We start from the raw sequence: 25,454 nt of genomic DNA on the forward strand, positions 1-25,454 counted from the left end.
GAAGGGCTTTGTTTTGGCTCCGTTCTGGAGGATGATTCCCACAAAGGCGCCATCCAGAACAGTGTGGAGAAAAGATCATTGCTTCTCTTTGCTGTAGTCATCACTCTGAGAACTAAAAAGTTATTGAAGTTTTATTTCCCGCTCTATCAAGAGCTTCTGGGGGAGAAAAAAAAGAGAATCATTTCATTTCAGAAATGCATTTTGTTTCAGTAAATAGATGCTGTGAATAAGTCAAAATAAAATGCAGAATAAATTTGAAACTTGGATAAAAAGTATAGGTGGTAGGCTTTTATTAAGTGCCACCGTGTGGTAGGCCTCTGGGGTGCAGAGGCCAACATTCAGTAGCCTCTGTTCTCAGGAAGTGAACTTGAATGAGGCTGATGGATAGATGGCTAATACTGTGTTTCCACTGGGTTTTTATGGAGCAGCTACTCTGGAGATGCTATATTAGATGTCGAGACTACAGGTGAAGTAGATAGAGTCTCTGTTCTCAAGACATTTAGAATTCACAGTGAGATGCATCACCAGGTATGCAGAGCACCAGGTGTGCAGAGACATGTAGGAAGACATCAGTAGTTAGAATGCACAGGACAGAATGCTGCAGGAGATTTGAACCTGCTCTAAGAAAAGAACTGAGCAGTCTCAAGGCACCTGTTCCTTCAGTGGTTGTTGTAAGCTGTGCTCATTAACTTTCTGGCCACAGAGGTACACATTCCTGATGTTAAAAGTACTAATAGCCCAGAATTGTACAATGCTTTGCTTTGTATTGTGCACAGTCTAGTGCTTTATGTATAACAACTTGTTCTGTTGCCAAGTCATGTCCAGCTGTTTGAGACCCCCATGGACTGCAGCACACCAAGCTTCCCTGTCCTTCACTATCTCTCAGAGTTTGCTCAAACTCATGTCCATTGAGTCGGTGATGCCATCCAATCATCTCATTCTCTGTCACCCCCTTCTCCTGCTTTCAATCTTTCCCAACATCAGGGTCTTTCCCAGTTGGTCGGTTCTTCGAATCCGGTGGCCAAAGTATTGGAGCTTCAGCTTCAGCGTCAGTCCTTCTAATGAATATTCAGGGTCGATTTCCTTTGGGATTGATTGGCTTGATCTCCTTGCAGCCCATGGGACTCTCTAGAATCTTCTCCAGCACCATAATTTGAAAATATCAATTCTTTGGCACTCAGCCTTCCTTATGGTCCAACTCTCCATACATGACTACTGGAAAAACCATAGATTTGACTAGACAGACCTTGGTTGGCAAAGTGATGTCTCTGTGTTTTAATACACCGTCTAGGTTTGTCATAGTTTTTCTTCCAAGGAGCAAGCATCTTTACTATCTGCAGTGATTTTGGAGCCTAAGAAAATAAAATCTGTCACTGTTTCCACTGTTTCCTATTTGCCATGAAGTGATGGGATGGATGCCATGATCTTCATTTCTTGAGTGTTGAGTTTTAAGCCAGCTTTTTCACTATCCTCTTTCACCCTCTTTAGGAGGCTTTTTAGTTCCTCTTCGCTTTTTGCCATAAGGGTGGTGTCACCTGCATATCTGAGGTTATTGATATTTCACCAAGCAATCTTGTTTCCAGCTTAAGCTTCATCCAGCCTGGCATTTCGCATGATGTTACCCTGCATATAAGTTAAATAAGCAGGGTGACGGCATACAGCCTTGACACACTCTTTTCTCAGTTTTGAACGAGTCTGTTGTTCCATGTCTGATTTTAACTGTTGCTTCTTGACCTGCCTACTGGTTTCTCAGGAGGCAGGTAAGGTGGTTTGATAGTCCCATCTCTTTAAGGATTTTCACAGTGTGTACATACAAAGTATACAAATTATACCTATAATTTTTTATTTGAAATTATAGAAAGATCCCTTTTGATCAAATACTCTCCCTCATTTATTTACAGAGAAAGGCTTACTTGAATTATAAATATATCTAAAAGAGATCACATTGCCTCCCACAAACACTGAATCCACAGCTCTTTGAGGTGTGGATTTCTGTTCAGCCTAATGTCCTCCTGGTCAAATAAGAGGCTGCTAGATTTCTCTGTCTTCTCATCTGTTGAAATGTCTGTCCCTTTTTACAGCACTAGAGGTCTTTAATTTATAAGCTGGATTTGTAAATTGTAGGGTCCCAGCTGGTTGGGCCTGTGGTCCTTCCATGCCTGAACCACAGGAGGCCTGCTATTTGCTCCTCTGAGGAAGTTAATAAGAGCTTTTGTGACCTGGTTTGCATACAATTTATAGGCTCCCATTTAGGTGATCTAGAGGAAGAAGAATGGGATGAAAAAGTCAAAGTTATGATTGTGAATGAGAAGGAAAGTTAGAATTTTCAAACCAGCATCAAAATGGTACAGACAAAGAATTAGAAGTTAGGAAGAGCATAGGAGGAGAGGTTTTTAATTAGAGCAACCCTCAAGACATTGGAAATTGTTGTGATGGTTTTAAGTAGGCAACTCTGGCCTTAAAATGAATCTGCAACTTGACTTTCTGTATGTGGTTTAGGAGATATAAACACACACAAAATGTGAGGCAAAAAAGGTAGTCGTTTCATGTAAAGCTGTTTTGATGTATGACTTCTTGGATATTGAAAGCCTCCTTGGATCTTAATTAAATACATTGAATGGTTTTAAAAGTTAAGAAAATTGTAAGGAAGATTTTTCTTTTTTTTTTTTTGCACAGACAGTTATTTTCAGTGTAGTGAACATGACTATCATTAGGAACATTGTTGAAAGCAGTCCGTGATATAAAGCTTGAATGGTGTTAGTAAAGAACAGGAGCTTTAGAACCTCACTTGGACCCTATCTACAAATAAAATAGACTTTTTCATGTAATACTGAAATCAGCTATGCAATTGAAGAGAATACAATAATACTTTGTATAATTTTATTATTCTATTTTGCTTTCTTAAAAATTAATTTTATTGATACAAGGAATACATAATTTTTTTTTAAAGCCTTACACATCAGATTTAAGTTACCTCTGACCATCTCAGTGCCAGGGTCATCTCTTGCCATTTATTCTTCCAAATCTTGTTCTGAATACTTATATACATGTATTTGTATGTCTAGAAAAGATACTTGTGTTTTGTGTAGATGTTAAAAAATAACCCACAAATGTATTGTTTTGCTGGTTCACTTAAGTGTGATCTTCCATTATATCTTTTGTTTTTAACAGCAGTAATGTTGCTGATCACAGCTGACATTTACTGAGTAGTTACTATGTGCTAGGCAAGATATTTAGCATCTTTCATGTGTTTTGTCTCCCAGTCTTCATAATAAACTTCAGAGGTGAGTAAAAACTGGTTTTATTAAAAAAAAAAAAACAAACTGGTTTTATATGAGTAAAATTCCAACTTTATTCTGTCTCACATTTACATTAAATTATTAATGTAATTTAATCATCATTCTTTAGTACAACTTCAAAAATAAAACAGAATGATTGCTTTTAATTGTTACGAATATAACTTTTATTTCTGTGAGATTCTTTCTTCTGTGCCGTTGGTCTCTCCAGCCAGCCCCAGAGGTAGGTGTGTCTGCTAAGCCAGAGGCTGGGGGTGTGCTCACCTTTCAGGCATGAACCGGTAGTACATGTGTCATGTTTGACTCATCCTAAATGAAGAACAGACACCCCAGACATTTCCTCAGTAGTTAATGATTTTCAGAGCCCATGCCTGTGATGATGTCCTTATTTGGGGGTCAGTTATAGGATACAAGTCCTAGGTGTGAGGAGGATTTTTTTTTAAAATTAATTTGTTTTTGCTTGAAGGATAGTTGCTTTTTGGTTTAATGCTATACATCAGTGTGAATCAGTCATAGGGTATATACAGAGGTTAAATTTTGAAAGGTGCTTTTCATTGTGCTCTTAGCCATCCTGGTAGAAGGTTACAGTTGCAGAAACTCTAATCATTTTTATGGCAGTTTGTAGACAGGGAGTGGTTGTTGGGTGGGTTGAGGAAAAAAAAATTCTGCTTATTATGTGTACTCTGACTTTAGAGTTTGGATAAAGATATTTTCAAAATTTCTTGACAAAATAAAGATCTTTACTATCTGGGACAGCTGTCAGAAGGTTTAGATCTCAGCTCTGCTGCTCAACTAGCTGGGGAACCTTGAAAAGGCCTCTTTGTGATATTTCAATCAAATGGTAATAATATCCACTTGTGTTGTTCAGTTGCTAAGTCTTGTTGACTCTTTGTGACCCCATAGGCTGCAGCACGCCAGGCCTCTGTGTCCCTCACTGTCTCCCAGAGTTTGCCCAAGTTTATGTCCATTGAATCGGTAACGCTATCCAACCATCTCATCCTTTGCTGCAAGGATGCTTCTTCTCCTTAATGTCCACTTAGTAACATTGTGGGGTAAAATTACATGAAGTGTCTTATAAATTGTGATGCGTTGTGTGAATGTGTGAATATCGGGTGATATTTCTATCATTTTGTCATCTGAACTGTTGTCGAGGTCATCTGCAGTTTGCCTCTTTCACTGTTTCCTCTGTCCTGAGAATGTAACCTGCTTTCCTCTGTCCTTTATTCCGTGGAAGAGAGCACTGTATCAGAGCTCTGTGATCTTCAGGGTGGAAGCTAGGGCCCTATTGCTGAATGTGAAAGTGTTAGTTGTTCAGTCATGTCTGACTCTTTGCGACCCCATGGACTGTAGCCCACCAGGCTTCTCTGCCCATGGGATTCTTCAGGCCAGAATACTGGAGTGGGTAGCCATTCCCTTCCCCAGGCGATCCTCCTGACCCAGGGATCAAACCCAGATCTCCTACCTTGCAGGCAGATTCTTTACTGTCTGAGCTACCAGGGAAGGCCTAAACAAATATTGAAGTACAGCCAGCATTTCTTCAGGCCTAGTGTTAAGAGTTGAAAAGATCATCTGCAGTAACTCAAAGAGAAGAGACATACCCAGTGTCCCAGTAAATATCTTTTCATTGTCATTAATATATAGTGTTTGTAAACATTTTGGCCTTTTTTTTTATCTTGAAAAGTGAACAGGTATTAATTAATATGTCTATAGAAAAGTATTTGTTAATAAATTCTGTTGCAGTAGAACATGGTTTGAAAAAATGATCAGAAATTACCTTGCTCTGTCTTCTTTTTGGTTGCAACACTTAAATTATCCTCAAATCTCAACATTCAAAGAGGGCATGAGGTTTTTATGTTTGTCAGAAGGAGACATGGAGTTAAAATGATGAAGAGACCTTCCAAGTCAGCTCTCAATTCTGGATGAGGAAAGAGTGCCATTGATTTTCCATTTGGTCTAGGCTGTGATGGGAACTGATCCTTGCTTAGAAGCTGTGAAAATCTCAGTTGCTCTTTGGGTGACCTGCCGTTCACTGTGTGTGTGTGTGTGTGTGTGTGTCCGACTCTTTGTGACCCTTTCGAGTAACACTTTTGACTGTAGCCTGCCAGTCCATGAGATTTTTTTAGGTGAGAAGATTGGAGCAGGTTGACATTTACTTCTGCAGGGGATCTTCCTGATCCAGGAGTGGAACCCACATCTCCTGCATTGGCAGGCAGATCTTTCACCACTGAGCCATCAGGAAAGCCCACCAGTCACCATACTGGATCACTACTGGTATAGTTTGCTGCTTGAGAAAAATATATGTGCTTTGAAGGAGGCACATTGCTGAAAAAAAAATTCTCTGGTTTTACTGTTCCTTCTTCTGGATAGTTCCAAAAACCCAAGCCTTTTAATTTTCATTGGTGATTTGCTTTGTCATCTCTGTATTCACTTTCATTGATTTCTTGACCTACTCTTTGTGACAGACCGTCCCTAACCTGGTTATGCCAGTGAAATCTTATTTCAGAGTAACCTGTAAAATTCCATTCCATACTTTAGACTTAGCCTACAGTAGTAGCCTACTGTAGTACTACTTAGCACTTTTCCCCTTCATTTTTATTCCCCCTATGTATTCTTACTGTCTTGAGCAGCATGGGGTTTTTTGGTTGGTTGTTGTTGTTTTATTTTTTAATGAATCTCTTTCAGACTGACCTATTTATAGAAGCTGAACATTTCCTCCTTTCTCAGAGGCAGTTGTGGCTAGAGTTAGCTTCGCTTCTTGAGATCCTAACCAGGGGGGTCTCTGAAGAAGTCCAGAATCTGCAAGTCACACTTGCTTTTCCATAATTAGCAACTAGAAATATTTTAACGTGCCTTGACTATACCTAAGCAACTCTTTAAAAAAAGAGTTTGCAGTCAGTTGAATTCTCTATGCTTCTGGCTTATAGTACAGAAGAAACGTCTACAGAGAGTAGATAAAGGATGGGGTAAGAATTTTCCGATTTGATTGCATATTATTTATTGTGGAAAGAATGTTTTCCCTACAGACTGACTAGGAACAAGATGTTTAAACATAAGCCAGGGTGGAGACCTGTTTGTTTGGTCAGCTTCAGAGGAGCCACGTTTCCCTACTTGTGAAGAGTCTGCCAAATCTTCCATCCTCCCCACCCCCGCCTGATTCTTCAAGTTTCTTTGGGACTTTTACTTAGGGCCCTTGTTGGATAAGGCCGTGATGGAGTGCATATGTGGCAGTTAGAAAGGCTACAGGCTTTTTTTCTGGAGGGACGTGATTTTATCATGTCATCATAAATTTGTGTGTGTCTGTGTGCGTGTGGATAAAATGGCTTTTTCCCAGGCCCTCTCTGCAGTTGGCTTGTGTATGCACATAGCTGGGTGGCTGCAGGACCTCATTTATCACACAGGCAGTGGGAGCGGGCACGGAGATATGAAAGGGTTACTGTTCACATTTCCTGTGTAATTCCCTCTGATCTTACTGAGCTGTAATTCCTCTCTTGATGTTAAACATTCCCAGGCTCCTATAACCTTCTCACCAGCTTGCGCTAGCCAAGTTTGTCCCAGGTGATCATGTATGTAGGCGGACCTCCTGCTTCTAAAGATTAGAAACCTCTTCTTGGTCCATGCGATAGACTAGCTGTTCTCATTAATTTGCAGCCCAGAAGAAATGCGTTTGATTTAAAACAAGAACAGAGCACTAATGGATTAGTTTTAAAATTCACACTAGCAGCCAACAACCAAACCTGTTGTCAAATTAGATTTAAAAATCTTCTGATTCCTGGACTGGTGAATTTCTAGGTAAACGAAAAAGCCCTTTGGATCTAGTGAAGATTACATTTTTCCTTCTAAAAGCACATTTGAAAAGTGGGTTCTGATTGGAAAAGGGTAAATTTTGATGCCACCATCTTACTTTTAGCTTATGTGATTGGTAGAGTGTTTTAAGTTACCTCATGTAAAGCCACTTAGCTGAAATGGCAACATTTCTGCTTCAGTTCAATTCAGGAGGTAGTAGCTGAGCGCAGGGTGGTATTTATTTTCTACTTTTTATCTGGTTTTTAAAGTATATAGCAGCTCATTTTTGTTCCACAACTTTTTAAACGTGCATTTTTGTGGTTGGCAAGAGATTTTCTACTTTTCCCTTTCCCCCTAAAGTTTTGGGAGCAAATGACATGTTCCTGTGAAGCACTGTATATGTCAGCAGCTACTGATGAATAGGGACACAGAGTACCTATTCTAGCCCTGGCCTCATCCCTGAGAGCTTCCCTCCAACACAGCTCAGGTTAAGTCTGCTCCTGTTGCTTGGAGCACATTGCCATGTTCCCACCCACCAACTTGGGAACCTCAGGGTTCAGGGAGGGACAGAAATGAAACAATGTCTCTTTGAAGGAGTTTCTAGGATAATTAAAGTTTGCTGGTGTTTAGGCCAAAGTAGACTATTTGCATGGCTTCAGGTAGTGAGATAAAATACTTTTTATACACCTTATCTGTGGTTTCCCTTGGAGGCAGGTAGAGGAGTTTTTAGATTGATTCTGTTTGGATCTGCCTTAGAAAGCCAGTGTGACTCGTCGTTGTTTCCCATTCTCCTTTCAGTTCCCCAGAGCCTGAGGCAGCCTGTCACATGGATGGCTTTCAGTAGAGGTTTGTTTGAATAAATGTGAAGTAGACATTACTTTTGTGGATTCTGAATTGCTTTGTACGTGTGTCATTAAGCACGTGTCTAATAGTTTAACTCTCACTTTTCCTATTAGTCTCTAATGATAGATCCTGTTCAGAGTTTTTTGTTATTAGACAGTTAATTCCTCACAACAGTCTGTGTCCAAGTCCTTAAGAGCTTTCCACCTGGCTGGCTAACCGTGGCACTGCTCAGTCATAGAGAAAAATGACATTTAGTCACAAATTACTTAAATTATAGTCTGTTAATATTGCCTAAAACCAATAAGCCCATTTGTTATTCTAATGATGGAAAAATGCTTATATTTTCTCCCAAATAGTTATTCCTTACCTTAGGACCATCCTAGAGTACTGAATAGTAATGTTAGTCAGTGGACAAATACTTAGAGATACTTAGAGAATGATGACATACACAGCATCGTGCCTGGTACCATGCGTTCTGCAAAGATGTGCACAACCTTGGTCTTGCCACCTCAAGTCTAGGCTTCTCCACAAATAGGAGCTTTACACCAGTCAGCTTAAGGCCGTCAGAATGGTTATGGGCTGAGAGGCCTGAATGAGAATCAGGTGAATCCTCTTTCAGTGCATTAGATGCAGGAGGTGTGGGTTCAATCCCTGGGTCAGGAAGACACCCTGGAGAAAGGCATGGCAGCTCATTCCAGTATTCTTACCTGGAGAATCCCATGAACAGAGGAGCCTGATGGGCTACAGTCCATAGGGCTGCAAAGAGACTGAGCACACATGTGCATATGCACACATACTGGTGCCAGGTACTCTTCCATTTATAGTGATATGAATGTCAACATGCACATACACATGTACGTGTGTTTGTGTATATATATGTGTGTTATCCCCTTAGTAACAGCTACTACCTGGTCTATACTTCATAATTTATCTTAATACAACAGTATTTCTTTATGTTCTCTTTTTAAATCACTGCTTGAGACTACTCCAAATGGTATTAATTTTATATTTATAATTCTCGTGTTTTAATCATGAGTAAGTGTCTAAATAAGCATTTGTTAAATGAACTAAAGGACAACCTGTGTGTGTATGTTTTGGCTTGATTATATACAAACAGTAGCTTATTTAGTAAGATGAAAATGGTTGGTTTTCATTGCAGTAACTTGGTTGAAGTTTGTCATGTTTGGAAAATTGCTTTATAGTATCTCTGAGAATATTGGCCTTTTTATCTCTAACAAATAATTGTACGTTATAATGAACTTTGCAAATTACTTCTGAATAAGATCTGGGTTTAGGCTTCCTTTTCCAGTTTGGTAGTAGAGGGTAGACACAGGACATTGTAAGTCCTGCAACAATCTAGGTAAATTACAAAATAACATTATTTTAGTGATCTGTTATTATATAATTAATTGCCCCAACACTGAATGGTTTGTTCCGGATAGCTCATGGTTCTGTGGGTTGGGAGTTTAGACAAGTCTCAGTTGGGTAATTTTTCTATTCTGCATTGCACTGACTAAGATCACTGAATGGTATTCATTTGATAGATGGATTAGATGCTCTGGAGAATCTAGGATATCTTTATGCACATATATGGTGTGTGGACAAAGGTAGAAGATGTGTCTACATGACCTTTTTAGCATAGTCTCAAGGGAGTCAGACTTGTCCTGTTATGGCTTAGGACACCTAGAGAGAATTTTCCAAGAGATAGGAAGGGAAGTGCTATAGAGGAAGGTCTAAAACTGGAAACTGGCCCCACATCACTTCCACCATATTGTGTTGGTCAAAGCAGGTCAGGGCCCTCCCCGTTTCAGTGAGATGGGACATAGAGTGGCCTCTCAGTGGAAGACGTATCAGAATTTGTGGCCATCTTAGTCTACTACAGTTCACCCTCTGGCCACAGATGATTTACATTCCTCCTATATTCTAAATGTACTCAGCCCCTTTTGAGAATCTGAAGTTGTCATCCCTCTATGGCTTTACTCTCAAGCTTCAGGTCCAGGACCTTGTCATTTAAGTCAGGTCTAAACGTGCAGGAAGCTCACCTGGTGTAGTTGCCTCAAAAGACATGTTATTTATTCAGCACATATTAGAGAGGTAGGCATAGAATCACTGCAGTAAGCATTTCCATTCAGAATCAGGAAGCAAGAGGTGCATAGCTTTCACTGGTTCATAGTAATTTTGAAATCCTAGTGCTGTCATTTCTTTACTAGCGTTATTTTTACTCCCCTGGAAATGATTATCCATGGCTCCTGACTTCACCCTAGCAACTCTGAGTCATCCATCATTTTATATAAGATATGGTTCATGTTTACAACTGGGTAATCTTGCCAGCCTTGCTTCCTGCTTGTAGGAATTTGAGAGTTCAGAAGCATCTTTTCAGTTTTTTTCTCTTTCTGCTCCTGTCAGTCCTATCTGACATAATTCTTTTAAAAGCTTTGTGAAATTCCTGTGTATCAAATTATAGTCCACTCTGTTACACAGAAGCCACATTCACATTTGTTTTGAGATAATGTTTTTTTCTACTTCAGACTATGAGTAAAGGTGTTATGATACCCATAAGATTCTGTGAAGCTTTTCTGTTTGAAAAAGTCTGAGAGGGACACCCTCAAGATTCCTACAGGTTTTTTATCTAGAAAAGATAGTCTTACGAGGCACACTCTTAACATTCTTAGAACTGAATTAGATACAACATGTAATCATGATGGTATTTTACAGTCATACTCTAGAAATTTTTATCCTGAAACCATGCTTTACTGACAGAGGGCTAAACTTGACTTTTTACTTTGAAGCTTTATCTTAGTTTTCTGTTTGGGAAGAATGGGGATGAGAAAATATTTTGTTTTTGAAAAGAGCATGTTCTGGCTCCTTAAATTTCTGAAAGTGAAATAGTTCTTTTGTTAGCTCTAAATTCTGCTTGAAAATGGAAGAGTTCTTTTGTTAACTTATCTTTCTCTTTGCATCCTGTATTACACTAGGCTAAAAGAGACTAACACTTTCACTCTTCTGCCTGGCAATCTCCTTAGCAAAATCTACCACTTTATTGGGCACGTTTTCTCTTTTCTATTTTATGCAAGGAATAGTGTTGCACATTTTCCACCACCGTGTAAGAGGGCTTGTCGTTTCTCCATCTGTTAACATTTTCACTAAAGTCCTTCAGGCTTTCATTAACAGTGTTTTTAAGGACTTCCCTGTTTCTGCTCACCACTTGGTCCCAAAACCAACGTCAGTATTTTAAGATTTTTATTATAGAGCCCCCACTTCCATGTCCTAGTGTCTGTTGTGGTTATCTAGTTCTGTTATAAATTACCTAAAAACTTACAGTCTTAGGAAAACAGTCATTTTGCTGTACTTCACAGTCTGTAAGTCAGTGCAAAGAGCAGGCTCAGCTGGTGGTTATTCTTCTCCATGTAGCATCAGCTGAGGTTAGTTGGTGGCATTCAGCTGAAGGATGAGCTGGTTGCGAGGCTCTGAGACAGCTTCATATTTACATTTCTGGTACTTTGATAAGAATCATTCAAAAGCTAATTTTGACTGAAGCTGTCAGCCAGAGTGCCTATACCTACCTTCTGCAGGATGACAGTCTTACTATAGTTAAATGATGGTAACAGTAGCACAAAAGACAGGAAGAAAGGAATAGGTATCTTCTGTTGTAAAATTCTTATTTATGAAGTGAGATAAAATTGTCTGAGTCATCAGGGAAGCCCAAAATATTATTAAAACTTAAGTGGTAAGTTAAAGCTCTATAGTTTAAAAACCAGAGCAGTAAAACTGCAAAAGAAACAGGTACATCTAATAAGCCAACAAGAAAGATAAAGTGAAATATTAAAAAATATTCAGTCACAGATAAGGCAAGAAAAAATGCGAAAAGGAAACAAAGACTAGATTAGAAAATAGCAAGATGATTATTTCAGATTCAGCCATGTAAATAGTTATATTATGTATAAATGATTTAAATGCTCTGAAGACAAATCATCAGGCTAGATAAAAAAGCAAGACCTACTAACTACATACTGTTCACAAGAAATCCTATTCAAATATGAACACAAGTTATAAGTAAAAGAAGTGAAGAAGATATGCCATACAAACACTAATCACTAAGAAAACTGAATTGGCTATATTAATTACAACATAGGCTTCAAAACAGAGACTATTAGTAGCAATATTGAGAGATATTTCATAATGATGAATCAATTTATCAAAAAGACATAACAACCCTAAATATCTATGAGTCCATTAACAGAGCTTCAAAATACTTAAAGTAAAAATTGACAGAACGTAAAGGATGTTGTTGTTCAGTTGCTCAGTCATGTCTGATTCTTTGCGACCCCACCGACTGCAGCACACCAGGCTTCCCTGTCCTTCACCATCTCCTGGAGTTTGCTCAACTCATGTCCATTGAGTTAGTGGTACCATCCAACCATCTCATCCTCTGTCATCCCTTTCTCCTGCTGCCTTCAGTCCTTCCCAGCATCAGGGTCTTTTCTGATGTGTTGGCTGTTTGCATCAGGTGGCCGGAGTGTTGAAGCTTCAGCTTCAGCATCAGTTCTTCCAATGAATATTCAGGTTGATTTCCTTTAGGATTGACTGATTTGATCTTGTTGCTCTCCAAGGGACTCTCAAAAGTCTTCTCTTGTACCACTATTTGAAGGCATCTTTTTTTAAGCGCTCAGCCATCTTTATGGTCCAGCTCTCACATCCATACATGACTACTGGAAAAACCATAGCTTTGATTCTGTGGATCTTTGTTAGCAAAGTAATGTCTCTGCTTTTGAATACGCTGCCTAGATTTGTCATATCTTTTCTCCCAAGAAGCAAGCATCTTTTAATTTCATGACTGCAATCACTGTCCAAAGTGATTTTGGAGCCCAAGAAAATAAAATCTGCCAATTTTTCTCCATCTGTTTGCCATGAAGTCATGGGACCGGATGCTCATGGTCTTTGTGGGTTTTTTTTTTCCAATTTTTAAAAATTTATTTATTTTTTATTGAAGGATAATTGCTTTACAGAATTTTGTTGTTTTCTGTCAAACTTCCAACATGAATCAGCCATAGGTGTACGTATATCCCCTCCCTTTTGAACCTCCCTCCTACTCCCTCCCCATCCCACCTCTCTAGGCTGGTATAGAACCATTTTTGATTGTTGAGTTTTTTGCCCGCTTTTTTCCCTCTCCTCTTTCACCTTCATCAAGAGTCTCTAATTCCTCTTCACTTTCTGCCATAAGGATGGTGTCATCTGCATATCTGAGGTTATTAATATTTCTCCTGGCAGTCTTAATTCCAGCTTGTGCTTCATCCAGCTTGGTGTTTTGAGTGATGTACTCTGCATATATTTTAAATAAGCGGAGTGGACATATACTGCCTTGTTATCCTTGAACATAAAGGATGAATAGGCAAAACAACAGTTGTAGTTAGTCTCAAACACTTCTCTCTAAGCATTTGATTTATCAGTAGGCAGAATATTAATAAAAAAGAAATCTGGAACAACATTGTTAACCAGTTGGAGTTAATTGACATTTAAAGAATCTTGCACTCAACAATAGAAGAATACACATCCTTTTCAAGTACACATGAAATTTTCATCAAGGTAGGTCATATGTTAGATAATAAAACAAGTCTCAATATATTTTAAAAGATTAAAACTATGCAGGACATGTTCTTTCACTGTTTCTAAATTGTGTTAGAAATGAATAGCAATAGAATATCTAAAATTCCTTCCCCAAATATTTAGAAATTAAATAGCACACTTTTAAATAAAGCATGGTTCCATGAAATCACAAGAAAAAGTAGAAAATATTTTTAACTCAATGAAAAATGAAAACACATGGGAACAATATTTATGCAGCAAAAGCTGTGCTTAGAGGAAAATGTATAGCTTTAAGATACAAATATTAAAAAAGAAGAAAGGTCTAAAACCAGTTATCTAAGCTTTCACTTTGAGAAGCTGGAAAATCAAAATGAACCCAAAGTAAGTTGAAGGTAGTAAACAAGAAATAGAAATCAATAAAATAGAATATTATAAAACAGACCAATAATGGATAAAAATCGGTGAAAACAAAAGCTGTTTTTTGTTTTTTTTTTTAATTGATCAGATTTGTTGGCTCTCTTTAGTGGCAGTTCAGTGCCTTCCATATATTCCTAGATATAGGAGGTTAAAATTGTCCATGTCTCTTAAGCCCTAGACCCAAAAACTGGTGTCTTGTCATATCCACCCATATTTTATTGGTTAAAGAGACCATTCAGATTCAAAGCTTGGGAAGTAACATGTGTACCCAGTTCTCGATGGGAGGAGTTTAAAAATGTTTGTGTCACTCAAGCACAGTCATATTTTTGAAGACCTTAGAGCTATAAATGGAAAGAATACTGAATGAACTGAAGTAACAGAAATGGAAGAGCATCTTTGAGGTGAGACTGCTAGAAGTCCTCTTTCCTGAGTGTGTTTGCTCAAAATGAACACTGGCCAAGGATCAAGCTTGCTGTATAAGTGAGACTCTATGAGGGGAAAGTGAAACCATGGACGTTTTGATGATCACATAGTCTGGCATATTGAACTGGAACCAGGGAGGCTTTAGACACACAGCTGGTTTTCCCCATAGGTTGTTTACCGAGCCTTGAGACAGAATGGCAAGATGGGAAGTTGAGCTGGAAATATGCAGTGATGTCTCCTGCAGTCCTGCAGTGCTTAGGAGACAGTCTCTGCATGGTAGGGTTAGGGTGGAGCTGCAATAAACACAATTAATTTCACCTTTGAGACGTTTTACACCAGAAGTAAGATAATTAGCTTGAAGTGAACAGCTCCTTACCCTACCAGTCTAATAGAGGGAAGGATGAACCCTCATTGGGAGAAAATAATGTCAGCCACAGTTTTATGGCTATTACATTCAAAATATTGAGAATACAGTAAAATGTTATTTGACTTGTGAAAAGTAAAAAAAAAAATGTGTGTATATATATATATATATATACACACATGTTCAAAGAATATAAATAGAAGCAGATCCACCAGTGATATAGATCTAGGAGTTACCAAACAAAGATTTTATAGTTGTTGTAAATGTGCTAAAGGAAATAAAGGAAGCAATTAGGAAAATGGGTGAAAAGATAAACAATATTAATAGAAAGGTGGAATATTAAAAAATAATCAAATGGATATCCTAGGGCTGAAAAATATGACATCTGAAATTAAGATTTGAGTTGAAGAGCAAAGTAGGTGCAACAAAAAATAGATAACTAGAACTGGTGAACTAAAGGACAGTTCAGTGGGAAAATGTACAATCTCAGAAATCAAGAAGAATGGAAAGAACAGAACAGTTTAGGAGACGTAGGATCAAGTCACTTCATCTGACATACATGTGGTTGGAGTCCCCAGAGGAGAGAATGAGAAAAGCAACATTTGAGAAGATAATGACCAAAAGTGTTCCAAATTGATTAAAGATAGCAATCCACAAATTCAAGGAGCACAGGAAACGTAGTGAACCCCAAGCAAGATAAATACTAAGAAAACCACACCTAGGTACAACTTGATGAGACTTGTGAAAACCAGCTATAAAGAAAAAATCTTGAAAGAAATAAGCCCCACTGCTTTCAAAGGAGCAGCAGTAAGATTGGTGGCTGACTGGCTTACAGTCATTATTAAAATCAGAACATTGAGGACTGGCATCCGTAAGTACATGCAGAAAGGAAAAATACTGCCAACCCGAAGCTCTGTACCCAGCAAAAGTATTTTTTTAATGAAGGCAGAATAAAGATGTTTTTAGTCAAAAGGTGGGAGATTTTATCACAAGTAGACCCATAGTGCAATAATACTAATGGAAGTTATTCAGTCTGAAGAAAAGTGATCCCAGATGAGCCATAGAACCTCAGGAAAAATGAGGAGCCTAGGGAAGCCTATGAATAAATATAAAAGATTTCAGACCATTGAAAGCAACAATATTAATGTTTTGTGGGGCTTTAAACATAAGTAGAAATAAAATATTTAAAATCAGTGGAACAAAGGGCCAGTAGGTGTAAATGAAGTTAAACTGACATTTTTTTTCACACCCAGGAAGTGGTAAAAGTCATCTGAAGTCAAGGAAGTATTTATAATCTCTAAGATAATTGCTAGAAATGTTACAAAGATGTTTAAACAAAAAGTTTACCAAAGATAAAATAATAAAAAAATTGAATATCAAAAAAAAGAATAAATGAAGGAAAAAGAACAGAAGGAATGAATAGAAAATTTATAACATGAAAGTATCTTTAAGTGTAATTAAATTACATGTAAATAGGCTTTTTCATCCAATTAAAACCAGAAATTTTTGGACTAGATTTTTTAAAAAGACAATGTATAGTTAAGACATAAGACATATTTCACATAAAAGGATATGGAAGAAAATAAAAGGTACACTATAACAAATACTGACTAAAGGAAATCTTATATGTTAATATCAGACAGAGTAGTCCTTACAGAAGGGTGAATTATGGGACGCTCTATAATGATAAATGATCAATTCAGTAGGAAGACAGAACAGTGCTAAATTTATATGTTCCTAACAGCATAACTTGAAAATACATAAAGCTAAAATTGACAGAACAAAAAGGAGAAACAGACGAATCATAGTTGGAGAATTTTGCAACCTTCTTTTAACCAATAATGTAACAAGCAGATTTTTAACGTGATTGTTAAAAGTGTAAGGTGATAGAATATTTAAACAAGGTTATTAACTTGACCTATTGCTATTTATAGAATAGTATTCCCAACAACTGCAGAATACACATTCTTTTCAAGCATGCAAGGAATTTTTACCAAAATAGGACATGTACTAAGCCAAAAAGCAAATCTCAACAGATTTTAAAAGATAACATATAGTATATGTTCCACAGTAGAATTAAGTTATAAATATATAACTGAAACATAAAAAACCCTAAATTTGCATGGAAAAGAAATAGCATGCTTTTAAATAATCCACAGGTCAAAGAAATACAACCATGATCAAAATATACTGAACAGTATCAAAACTTGTGAGACACAAAGTAATGCCTAGGGAATATTGGATAACTTTAAATGCATATATTTTCGACTTAAGGTATAATTTTCCATCTCAAAAAGCTACAAAAAGAAGTGCAAACTAAATTCAAATAAACTAGAGAAAGCTCAGATTAACAATATGTCTTTTTTTTTAATACGATACTGTTAATTTGAGCTTTCTCTTTCTTTCTTAGTAAGCATTCATCAATTTTATTAACATTTTCAAAGGAACGCAGCATGTGAGATCTTACTTCCCTGACCAGGGATCGAACTCAGCCCCTGCATTGGAAGCATGGAATCTTAACCACTGGACCACCAGAGAAGTCCCTATAACTTTGATCTTATCCCCAGGTTTCTTCCCTTTCCTCCCCAGAAATTTAAACCTGGCTTTTGTAGGTAGTGCCAATTTTTTTTTCCCACAACCATCTCAAGAAAAATTTAAAAAAATTTTTTTCTAAGTCTATAGATTTTAAAGGGAAGGTGATGTGTTTCTTTGCTCTCCACTGTCAATTCAGGGATCGAGGTGCCAACTTTGTGCATCAGTTCCTTTTTTTCTAACTCTTATGCTGCCATCTCCCCTTTCTAAGGCTTGTTATTGGTTGATTTACAAGAGGGCCATCACTCTAACTTCCGCAATCATGTCAACATCACACTTAAAACTGTTCTCTCCACACCGTACCATGTGATTATATCGTGTCTTCTAATTCATGTTTTGGGATTTCTGATACTCAGAACTCATTATTCTTTAAGTTGCTTTGTTCTGTCAGTCAGAATCATTTCAAGATTTCAGATGCTGAAAGCCCCTTTCTCTTCTCTAACTTTTTTCTTTTATTTTTTTTTGACATTTTATTTTTATTTATTTATTTATTTTTTAAATTAGTTGGAGGCTAATTACTTCACAACATTTCAGTGGGTTTTGTCATACATTGACATGAATCAGCCATGGAGTTACATGCATTCCACATCCCGATCCCTCCGCCCACCTCCCCCTCCACCCGATTCCTCCGGGTCTTCCCAGTGCACCAGGCCCGAGCACCCATCCCATGCATTCCACCTGGACCGGTGAGCTGTTTCACCATAGATAACATACATGCTGTTCTTTCGAAACATCCCACCCTCACCTTCTCCCACAGAGTTCAAAAGTCTGTTCTGTACTTCTGTGTCTCTTTTTCTGTTTTATCATTACCATCTTTCTAAATTCCATATATATGTGTTAGTATGCTGTAATGATCTTTATCTTTCTGGCTTACTTCACTCTGTATAATGGGCTCCAGTTTCATCCATCTCATTAGAACTGATTCAAATGAATTCTTTTTAATGGCTGAGTAATATTCCATGGTGTATATGTACCACAGCTTCCTTATCCATTCATCTGCTGATGGGCATCTAGGTTGCTTCCACGTCCTGGCTATTATAAACAGTGCTGCGATGAACATTGGGGTGCACGTGTCTCTTTCAGATCTGGTTTCCTCAGTGTGTATGCCCAGAAGTGGTATTGCTGGGTCATATGGCAGTTCTAGTTCCAGTTTTTTAAGAAAAAAACTGTTTGCCATAGTGGCTGTACTAGTTTGCATTCCCACCAAGAGTGTAAGAGGGTTCCCTTTTCTCCACACCCTCTCCAGCATTTATTGCTTGTAGACTTTTGGATAGCAGCCATCCTGACTGGCGTGTAATGGTACCTCATTGTGGTTTTGATTTGCATTTCTCTAATAATGAGTGATGTTGAGCATCTTTTCATGCGTTTGTTAGCCATCTGTATGTCTTCTTTGGAGAAATGTCTGTTTAGTTCTTTGGCCCATTTTTTGATTGGGTATTTTTCTGGAATTGAGCTTCAGGAGTTGCTTGTATATTTTTGAGATTAATCCTTTGTCTGTTTCTTCATTTGCTATTATTTTTTCCCAATCTGAGGGCTGTCTTTTCACCTTACTTATAGTTTCCTTTGTGCAAAAGCTTTTAAGTTTCATTAGGTCCCATTTGTTTATTTTTGCTTTTATTTCCAATATTCTGGGAGGTGGGTCATAGAGGATCTTGCTGTGATTTATGTCGGAGAGTGTTTTGCCCATGTTCTCCTCTAGGAGTTTTATAGTTTCTGGTCTTACATTTAGATCTTTAATCCATTTTGTAACTTTTTTCTTCTAAAAGCCCTTAAATTCAGTTATGTCTTCATTTGTGTACTGTTTCTCCACTTCTCCTTCCCTCCCTACTTCCTTCCTGTCTCTATCACAGTAAATGGCCTTGCTATTGACCTTAACTCCCTCAATTTTACACCCTTACACACAATAATTTTTATCTATATCCATCACCCATCCTTTCTTTCATTTCTAACCATGAAGAAAGAACAGTTTCTCCTCTTAACATGGCTAACTCTACCTTCTCTTGACTTTGCTTCATTATTAATCCCTTTTCCTTCTTTTTACTCTCATTAAAAAGAAAATAGTAACTCTTATTGAAGATTCAGGTTTACTTTCAAACTATGCAAGGCCTCTTAAAAGAATAATATTTGGTAGTTAATTCTATTTCTCCTTTTTTTTTAATTCTTCCATTTTTTTGGTTTTCTTTTATTGCCGTCCTGAAATTTCTTTCTAAGATCATGAGTAACTGTTAAGTTATTCTTAGTCCTCCTTCTGCTCTGAAAACACAAGACAGGGTGCTTTGTTCTTTGACTGTTCTTCTTTGACTTCATTGATAGACATCAGTTTTTTGTGATAAGCCCACTTATCAAATAAATAAACCTTTTTGGAGGTAAGCAGAGTTCCCTATTGACTTGCAGTAGCAAGAGTAACCATGCAGATATGGGGCGGGGGGGCCTGCTTTAGGAAATGAGTGTAGGATTTTTATTGATTTTATTTGGGCTTTCAAGTTCTAGGGTGAGATGCTAGAAGTCAGATGAGTCTTTGGAGTGGTCCTTTTCTTAAAGGGATGTACACAACACATGGTTGTGATTGAAAGGCAAAGTCTGTGGAGGCTGAGGATGCTGCACTTGTGACTCTCTGACGGGATGGTGGTAACTGGTCCACCCCTCAGTCCTACCTACCTGATGGGGTGGTTATTCTGGTTCTCATTTTCAAGCACACTTTTATTGTATTTTTGAGTTTTTAATTCCATTGCAGTTGCGCTGGTTTCTTCTTATCCTGACTATTGTAGTAACAAAACAGGTCTCACTGCCTTTTCAGTCTACTCATAGTAACTCTGAAAGCAGAACCATCTTTCTAGGATATAAATTTGAATGAGTTTTCTACTGAAAACCCTTGATGGCTCTTTTTATGTATAAGATAAAACCACATATACTGAAGGTAGTATTCAGCCCTTTCACAACAGGACCTCAAGCCCACAGTCCAGTCCTTGTCTGCTAGTCTGTGGATCTCCTGTTCCTTTCTCCCTCCTGCCTTTCCTCCCTCTTCCTCCCCCACCTACTTTTCTCATCCTCACCACCAAACTACACTCATGTTACAGAAACATATTGACTTTCCTGAGCTCACACACTGTATTGTGGCCGCTGTGCCTAAAATAAAGTAGTTTTTGTTTCTTCTTGGAATATTGTTTCCAAACCTTACCTTTATATGATTGCTAAAAGTCCTATCTCTTTTAAAGCTGAATTTAAGTGTCACCATTACAGAGTATGTTACTTTGCCAGGACTGCATAACAAAATATCACAGACCAGTGACTTCAACAACAGAAATTTGTCTGCTCAGTCTTGGAAACTAGGCGTCGGAGATCTAGGTGTCTGCAGGCTTGACTTCCATGGGTCTTCTCTCCTTGGCCTCCGGGTGTCCATCATTTTGCCATGTCCACATGTAGTCTTTTTCCTGTGTCCTCATGTGGCCTTTCTCCTGGTGTGTGTCTGTGTTTCCTAACTTCCTTCTATAGGACACCAGTCACATTGGATTAGGGCCCACCCTAAAGGCCTCATTTTACCTTAGTCACCTTTTAAAGGGCCTTATCTTTAGATTCAATCACATCTTGAGCTTCTAGGGGATTGGGGCTTCAACACATTAATTGGAGGGGGGAAAAGGTTGGAAGACACAGTTCAGTCCATAATACAATGCCGTCACATATTTTCCCTGTAATAAGTAACAACCCCCGCCCCGCCAAATCCAGTAGCACTTTGTACCATTTTTAGCATTTACTGTGTCTGCCTTGATGTGGAGTTATTCATGTTCGTCTGTCTCTGGTGGTTTGTGGGTTTCCTGAGGATGGGAGCTTTATCTTACTCAACTTCACCTCTCCCTGCTCTCCATGATGTAGTACTGAGTAGGGCTTGATTGGTGGCTAGATTTTAAATGATCCAGTGTAAATCAGGCTTAAATATGTTATTTTCCAGAACTTTTAGGAAATTGACATAAAAACATAGGAAGGAAATATGTTATACCTCCTAGTTTAGAAGTCTTTGAGCATAGCTTGAAATTTTTATTTTAGGTTCTTAAATTACACATAAGTATCAGTTTTATAGAACTAAATATAACTCTTAACGATCTTTAGGTACAGTCATCTAATTAGCTTCTGTAAGCTACCTATCAGTTCTTTCAGTTTCATACTTCCATTACATTTGTTTTCAGATAAAGATGAATGCCATGTCTCAGCCAGCACGAAAACGTGAAGTTTAGAAGACGTTTGCTAAGTCGAGTCAACTCACGTAAGTCTGCTCACATTGCTCAGCACCAGCTTAAGACTGATTTAAAATGTGAAGGATTAAGTTCACCACCTTTGATGATTTCTCAAGGCTCAATTGCTCACAATATCTTATAGTTCCCTTGTATATTGAATCGCTGGTCTTGGAAGATATTGGAGAGATGATTATTCGCTAAATCTCATGTGCTTGTTGAAAATAAAATGTTTAAACTCAAGGTATTACTTTAAAAATGAGAGTAGCACCTCAGGACCATCCTTTATTTTGTATCAAGTCTAGGTATCAATTCCCAACTATGGGCCAAACTTAGTGTTTCTAAAATGGTTTTCCATTGTAGCAAATATATTTTTAGTTTCTTAAGTCTGGCTTTTCTGACTATGTTCTTGATTATTAAAGGGAGATATTTAGTAATTATCACTGGAAGCTGAAATACATAGCTATTTATCCAAAAACCTAGCTTTGAGGTGTCTTCTTAACCAATCCCAACTATTACAATTACCTCCTCATGGTCTTTGTCTTCATTCTGTTGTCTGTCGTATTTTTGCTGCCCTACACATCTGCATGGAGAGCCACTCCAATAATTTTAAAACCCTTCAGTGGCTCCTCACTCACTGCTGATAGAATCCACGCCTTTGTCTGCATTCAGAGCCCTCAGTCAAGCTCCTAAATATCTCCATCTTTAGCCAGTTGAGCTTCCTGTTCTCTGAAATCTCATTGTTGTTCTTGCCTCTACATCTCGACTTGGACTGTTTTTGTTAGTGTTTCTCTGTAATATCCCCTGCTCCTCCCTTTCTGGTTTCTCTGCCTGTTGAAATCTTTTGCACACCTTCAAGGCTGAGCTCAAGTGTGGACTCCTCTACGAAACTTCCCCTGATCACTCCAGCTAGAAGCACGAGCTTTCCCTCTCTCTGCTGACTTCAGCCAGGATTTTGTTTTTGTCACTGTTTCAGCATATTTTACCCTGCCACTTCAGTGTGTGTGTGTTGGTATCTGTGTTATCTCCCAGGGAGGTTATGAGGACCAGAAAATCAAACATCATGTCTAATGTAGTTTTGTCTTGCACAGCATTCAGCATAGCCTTTAATGATGCTCAGTATTTTTTTAACAAATTAAGAATGTGCCTGGGCTTTTCTCCCATCCTCCCCTCTTACATCCTTACAGACACACATGGTCCATATTCATGGCAACTATTCATTCTCGTCCTGTCCCCCTGGCAGACCTCCACACTGCCATCTTGTCCTGGGAAAACACTGGCCCTGGTGTAATTAGCGAGATACAGTCAGTTCCCAGCCTCAGAAATAAACTGTGGTCCCAAAGTTCATGTCCAATTCCGTTGTTTGGAATGCAGAAAACATTTTTCCATAAAAGCAGTTATAAATAGTCATTAAGTTTCTCAGTTTGCCCTTCCAAGATTGTTTAACTCATAAGTACTGATGCAACCACCACATATCACACTGTTTGTAGAGCAGGGATCCCCAACACGTGGGCCACTGGTCCCAGTCTGCAGCCTGTTAGGAACCGGGCCAGACAGCTGAAGGTGAGCCACGGGCAAGCTAGTGAAGCTTCATCTGTGTTTATAGCTTCTTCCCACCGCTCCTATTATTGCCTGAGCTCAGGAAAGCAAGCTCAGGGCTCCCACTGATTCTGCATTTTGGTGAGCTGTATAATTATTTCATTATATATCACAGTGTAATAATAATAGAAATAAATGTAATGTGTTTAATCACCCCAAAACCATCTGCCTGCCTCATTCTGTGAAAAAAATTGTCTTCCCCCAAACCTGTCCCTGATGCTGTGAATGTTGGGGACCGCTGTTGTAGAGAACCTCTGACTCTTTATATGGAAGCATATCTCTCATGTCCTGGAAGCAAAGCAGGGACTTCTTGGGGAGCCTGAGCCGTAGGAAGTCTGAGCAGGGGCTCTGGCAGGGGCCCCCCATATTAAATACCCTCATGACAGTAGCTTTTGGGTTTCCAATATTTGCATAAGAGACATTTAGCTCTAGGTCACTGGTACTCTCATGAGCTCTGAATTGAGGGCAAGGAGGCACTTGTTCTCCTGACCCTCCCCACAGTAGATGAGGATGGTAAACAGCACTTCAGTTTTCCTGTCACGTGGGGGGGTCATTTTTAATTTGGATGTGTGGGAGTTGACGGTATCTTTCTTGAGCTTGGCGTGATTTGTTTTATAAACCTATTACACCACTTCACCCTGATTAGTGTTATCTCTTTTCTCTCACAGCCTGGCAACTTATACAGTAATTTCCCCCAGTTTGCATTTAATGGAAGGAGACCATTGTCTGCTCATGGACCAAGTCTAACTCATAATCATAACCGACGTTGTGTGCAGGAGGAATATGACCTTTAGCTTAAGCATAAAGTATTTAATAACCACCCACACATGCAATAACATAACCCCAGTTCTGCGGGATTGTGCCAACAGCCAGAGTCACATATACCATACTTACTGGCACATAATTCTCCAGCATCTCATTGAAATTTGAAGCAGCAGTCTAAATTATGCTATGCACTTTAATATTTTTAGCACTGAATTTGATAGTTGCTTCATTTTTCTGGTAGCAGACCCATGCCTGCTTCCTGACAGGAGCAGCTATCCTTGCTCTGAGTTTATGCTTATCTCCTGCCCATTTCTGCAGCTCCCAACCTCCTCTCCGGGCCCTTCCCCTGCTGGTGTCAGTCTATGAGCACCCCCACCCCATCCTCACCCAGGGGAGCCAGCAGCTAGGAGATGAAAGGAGTTAGAATTTTAGTTCTCCTGTGAAACGGACACACCAGGTAATCCTGGGGGCTGATGTGGGACGAGAAGGCTGCCAGGGTACCCACACTCAGGAGTCTCAAACCTGGCGTTAGTGAACACATTTCTCATCTCTTTGATGTGTTTTAAATAATCTCTGTTTGGCAACAATGGGCCTTGTTTATTAGATGGCAGAGAATAAATTCAAGATAAGATGTTTTGATGTGACCTGTCCCCTTTAAAAAAGGATTCAACATCGTGGATTAAAAAAAAAAAAAAAAAAAAACCACTCTCTTGGCTGCTTTGTAATAGGACTTATATGACAGCACTTTCTGCTGTGGCCTTGTTTGCCTGTGACACTCTGTGCTATGGCCTTGTTTGCCTGTGACAATTTATTGTTGTGTTATCAATATCTCCACTTTTTTAATATATAAAACTTAGGTTTTTCACTGATCATCCAAATGTTTAATCAGGTGATGAATGGTCTGCTTAGACTTGAGGGAGCCTGTAGGAGAAAGGGGAGAAAGGGGAACTAAAATCTGTTGAGTACTGCTCTGCACCATGTTCCCTATGTGTCTTTTAGATCTTCACTCCATTTTACAATGGAGGAACTTGGGCTTGAGAAATGTTTAAAAAATGAATCTGAGGTCGGAGGTCTAGTCGGTGATAGATCTGGGTTTCAATCCCAAATCTGATGGTCACACTATTTAAACAACCTAATCCTACAATCCCATGTGCCTTCTATTTGCTGGGAAAGATCAGTAACTTGAAATTGGAGGCTGGAGGCAGATTCGGGTATAGTAAGGTTCGCCTTCCCCACTGACAACCAAAGCTACTCTCAGGTTCAGTTCCCTTATCTGCCCTGTGGGACTAAAACCCGTTTTACTGACCATTTGAGATTGTTGTGAGAGTAATAAGCTAGTGAATTTCAGTAAGATTTTATAGGTATAAAACCCCATGGAAGAATGAGAGATTTTTAATTCAAGAGAAAAACTAATAAAAACCTTAAAACATTGAATGAGATGACTTGGACAGATTTTGTGATATTTCACATCTTAACATTGCTCTACAAAGCTTCCAAAACAACATTTGTCAGTTTTATAATCTCTACCACCATGATGTGCCAAGCTACATCCCTGAATTAGGT

The 25,454-nt window shown here is 38.6% G+C and overlaps 1 protein-coding gene across 8 annotated transcripts in view; it reads left to right on the plus strand.

Annotated features, from left to right (window-relative positions):
• Positions 1-25,454, plus strand: part of ZNF438 (zinc finger protein 438) — a 185,082-nt gene that overhangs the window by 70,736 nt on the left and 88,892 nt on the right. For all 8 annotated transcript variants that reach the window (XM_065921222.1, XM_065921226.1, XM_065921225.1 and 5 more), the window contains one exon: positions 21,483-21,559. In XM_065921222.1, the coding sequence (XP_065777294.1) occupies positions 21,493-21,559 (67 nt within the window). In that variant the 5' untranslated portion in view covers positions 21,483-21,492. The remainder of the gene's footprint in view (positions 1-21,482; positions 21,560-25,454) is intronic.

Source organism: Muntiacus reevesi, chromosome 2, assembly GCF_963930625.1.
Source record: "Muntiacus reevesi chromosome 2, mMunRee1.1, whole genome shotgun sequence".
Lineage (NCBI taxonomy): Eukaryota > Metazoa > Chordata > Mammalia > Artiodactyla > Cervidae > Muntiacus > Muntiacus reevesi.